The sequence below is a fragment of the Solanum stenotomum genome, chromosome 4 (genome assembly GCF_019186545.1).
Source record: "Solanum stenotomum isolate F172 chromosome 4, ASM1918654v1, whole genome shotgun sequence".
Lineage (NCBI taxonomy): Eukaryota > Viridiplantae > Streptophyta > Magnoliopsida > Solanales > Solanaceae > Solanum > Solanum stenotomum.
The window spans coordinates 920,576-924,657 of NC_064285.1; the positions used below are offsets into that span (position 1 = coordinate 920,576).

The following is a 4,082-nucleotide window of genomic DNA, read 5'->3' on the forward strand; positions in this document are numbered from 1 at the left end:
AAACCAAGATACGCAACATAAGCCAACTACCAATTGTTTCGGTATTATCAATGTAAGAGAGAGATATCCCAACTAGTAAAATTTTATCTCCGTATAATTCTTTTATTCGATCCAAATATTAGACTCGACTGATATCTATCTCGTGACTAGCTAAGTTAGAATATCTAACTTATAAATTATACCAAATTTAAGGAGCTATATTTAGCCTACTTAACTTTAACATAAATTCACTTAAATTATCAAATACAAACAATAAATTTCAACCACCAAAATACATATCACTTCTTAACCCTCAAATTTCACCAACTCCCCAAAAATTAGCTTTACCAAACATCCTCAACAAACTTTTAATTATTTTTTTTGGAAAAAAATAATTATATATTTTTTAAAATTAAAAAAAAAAACAACAAAAGGGTATTATTGCCAACTCACATAAACTCATCTCTTTAAAAACTCCCCCTCCATTTCTTCACTTCCCCTGTTTTTCACCCTCTCTCACTCTGTTTTCCTCTGTTTTTTCCTCTTCAAAATTCCTCAAATTTTAGTCAAAAATGGATCCAGTTTCAGTATGGGGCAATGAACCCCTTAACACAACAGACCCAGAAATCTTCGACCTCATAGAAAAAGAAAAACGTCGTCAATGTCGCGGTATCGAACTCATTGCATCAGAAAATTTCACTTCATTCGCCGTAATTGAAGCTCTAGGCAGTGCCTTAACCAACAAATACTCAGAGGGTATACCCGGTAACCGTTATTACGGTGGAAACGAATACATTGACCAAATCGAAAATCTCACTAGAAGTCGAGCATTACAAGCATTTCACTTAGATCCAACGAAATGGGGTGTTAATGTTCAGCCATATTCAGGTAGCCCAGCTAATTTCGCTGCGTATACAGCAGTTTTAAACCCCCATGATAGGATTATGGGTTTAGATTTGCCGTCGGGAGGGCATTTAACACATGGGTATTATACATCTGGTGGGAAAAAAGTTTCTGCTACTTCGATTTACTTTGAGAGTTTGCCTTATAAGCTGGATTTTACAACTGGGTATATTGATTATGATAGATTGGAAGAGAAAGCAATGGATTTTAGACCTAAATTGCTTATTTGTGGAGGGAGTGCTTATCCTAGAGATTGGGATTATAAGAGATTTAGAGAAGTTGCTGATAAATGTGGTGCTCTTTTGCTTTGTGATATGGCTCATATTAGTGGACTTGTTGCTGCTCAGGTATAACTTTTTTGATGGATTTCTGTTTTAAAGATTGTAGTTTTTGTTTATGATCGTGGTGTTGGGGTCAGCTTTGGCGGCATTTTGACTAATGGGAAGAATCACCGAGTGTTTCTTGTACATGAGGGTCTCATGCATGTTCTCGATCACTTCATTGACCACTAGGCAATACGTTGAGTGCTTTAAAGATTGTATTTTTATGTCATATTTTGATTCTGAATTGGTTTAGAGGTAGATTTGGCTGTCATTTTGATTCGTATAGTCGATCCCAACTAGTTTTGTTTCCATGCTATTTTTTGTTGCATTGTGATCTAGGCACACCCCATTTTTGTTTCCATGCAATTTATGATCAAATGTTTTAGTTTGTTCGTCTTGTTCTGACTTGGCACGTAGTTTAAGAAATTAACGAAGCTTTTGAATTTCGTGGTCTTGAACTAAAGATACAGTCATTTTGATTCATCTAGTCGATCCCGGCTAGTTTTGTTTCCATTCTCATTTTTGTTGCATTGTGATCTAGACACACCCCGTTTTTTGTTTCCATGCTAGTTATTTTTAATGTTTCAGTTTGTTTGTCTGATTTTTACTTGACACGTAGTTTAAGAAATTAACGAAGCTTTTGAATCTAGTGGTTTTGAACTAAAGATATGTAGCCATTTTGATTCATATAGTCGATCCTAGCTAGTTTTGTTTCCATGCTAATTTTTGTTGCATTGTGATCTAGACACACCCCGTTTTTTGTTTCCATGCTAGTTCTTTTTAATGTTTCAGTTTGTATTTCTAATTTTGACTTGACACGTAGTTTAAGAGTCTAATGAAGACTTTTGAATCTCGTGGTATTAAACTAAACATACGTATAAGAAACATTCTTTTTGTAAGACAAACAAATTGAAACATTGGGAATAGTAATTTTTTGAAATATCAGATCATGATGATATGGATTTGGTTGACCAAATTTGCACAATTTGGATGTCTTGGTGATCTGGTTTTTATGCTTTGTGATACATGAGTTAATGTTGAAATTGGTTATTAGCTGAGTTTGTGGTTCTATCACAGCTTTGTTTCGCATGATTATCATAAAGCTTAACGGTGAATTACAGCGTCAGTTGTCTTCACATAAGTAGTATATACTAGAATCCGATTTCTAATGATTTGCATTTGGTTTTTACGCTGGTTTTGAGTTGTGAATTTGGAATTTCAAGACTGTTTTTGTTAGAGTGTGCTGAAACTCATTGTTTGTGGATACAGGAAGCAGCAAATCCCTTTGAATATTGTGATTTGGTCACTACCACTACCCACAAGAGCTTAAGAGGTCCACGAGCAGGTATGATCTTCTACCGCAAGGGTCCTAAGCCACCTAAGAAGGGCCAGCCTGAGGATGCAGTATACGACTTTGAAGACAAGATTAATTTTTCGGTTTTCCCCTCTCTCCAGGGTGGTCCTCACAACCACCAAATCGGTGCTTTAGCTGTCGCTCTGAAACAGTGCATGACTCCCGGTTTTAAGGCCTATGCTAAGCAAGTTAAGGCCAATGCTGTTGCTCTTGGGAAGTTTTTGATGAGTAAAGAATACAAGCTTGTCACTAGTGGAACTGAGAACCACCTTGTTCTTTGGGATCTTCGTCCTCTAGGTTTGACTGGTAAGAGATCCAAGTATACGCAATCTTTTGGAGTCTCGAGTACTCTAAGCATTAATAGTTGCTTGACACAAATGTATCTGTTTGACATTTTTGCAGGTAACAAGGTGGAGAAGCTTTGTGACCTTGCCAACATTACTGTTAACAAGAATGCTGTATTTGGTGACAGCAGTGCTTTGGCCCCTGGAGGTGTTCGTATCGGTAAGAGCTCATCTTTTTTGTTGGTTGTTACTATTAAGCAATAGATCAGTAAGGCTTCATCCTCAAAATCGTCCGTGACCTCCTCCTGATCACATCACAACTCTTTACCGTTGCTCCAAGGTTCTCCTTCGAGACTATATCCATAGTAGGATAGTAACTAACGGGGTTTCTTTATCTAGGTACTCCCGCCATGACATCGAGGGGTTTGCTTGAGAAGGACTTTGAACAGATTGGTGAGTTCCTTCATAGGGCTGTGACAATCACCTTGAACATCCAGAAAGAACATGGAAAGCTTTTGAAGGACTTCAACAAGGGACTTGTTAATAACAAGGAAATCGAAGAACTCAAAGTAGATGTCGAGAAATTTGCCTCCTCTTTCGACATGCCTGGATTCAAAATGTCCGAAATGAAGTACAAGGACTAAACTCACGCTTCGCGCTACGTCTGCTCATGCCTTTTTTTTTTTAGTTTTTGTTCATCTTGTTTGGTTGTTAAAATTCATTTTCTAAGAAGAAAAAGAATAAGTATCATGCCTTGTTACTCTGTATTTTGTAATTTTAGGTTAGTGATTGAATCTTGTCTTGAAAGAAGTATGTAGTTTGCCTCTCCCTCTTTGGTTACTACTATTCAAACATGAACTCGTTTTTCTCATTCTTAAGAAATTTGTTTTCCTGAAAAAAGATATTTTTCAAAAAATTTAACCAACCAAACATGAGTCGGGCCAGTTACTCTTTAACTTGATATTCCACATCATGAGTTCGTTCATCTTTATTATGGATGATTATAAAACCAGGATCACATGTATTTTGATGCAATTACAAGATAAGGTTAGATATCTTATGATTTAACTCGGAGATTAAAGTTATATTATGTTTGGTTGAAGGCGTACTAAACCAAACTTTGTTTTCACGTTTTCATCACTTAGTGATCCAGCATATAGTTAAACAAGTTGATCCTACAAATTGAATATAAATTTTATCACAATCCTAAATCTGAAACATCTCATCTTATTCCATTCA

At 36.2% G+C, this 4,082-nt stretch overlaps 1 protein-coding gene across 1 annotated transcript; it reads left to right on the forward strand.

Annotated features, from left to right (window-relative positions):
• Window positions 1–475: 475 nt before the first annotated feature.
• LOC125862588 (serine hydroxymethyltransferase 4-like) lies at window positions 476–3,671 on the forward strand. Its single transcript, XM_049542700.1, has 4 exons — window positions 476–1,229; window positions 2,475–2,865; window positions 2,962–3,063; window positions 3,243–3,671. Exons 1-4 carry the CDS (start codon window positions 552–554, stop codon window positions 3,485–3,487), a joined length of 1,416 nt encoding a protein of 471 aa, XP_049398657.1. The 5' UTR covers window positions 476–551; the 3' UTR covers window positions 3,488–3,671.
• The last annotated feature ends 411 nt before the right edge of the window (window positions 3,672–4,082 follow it).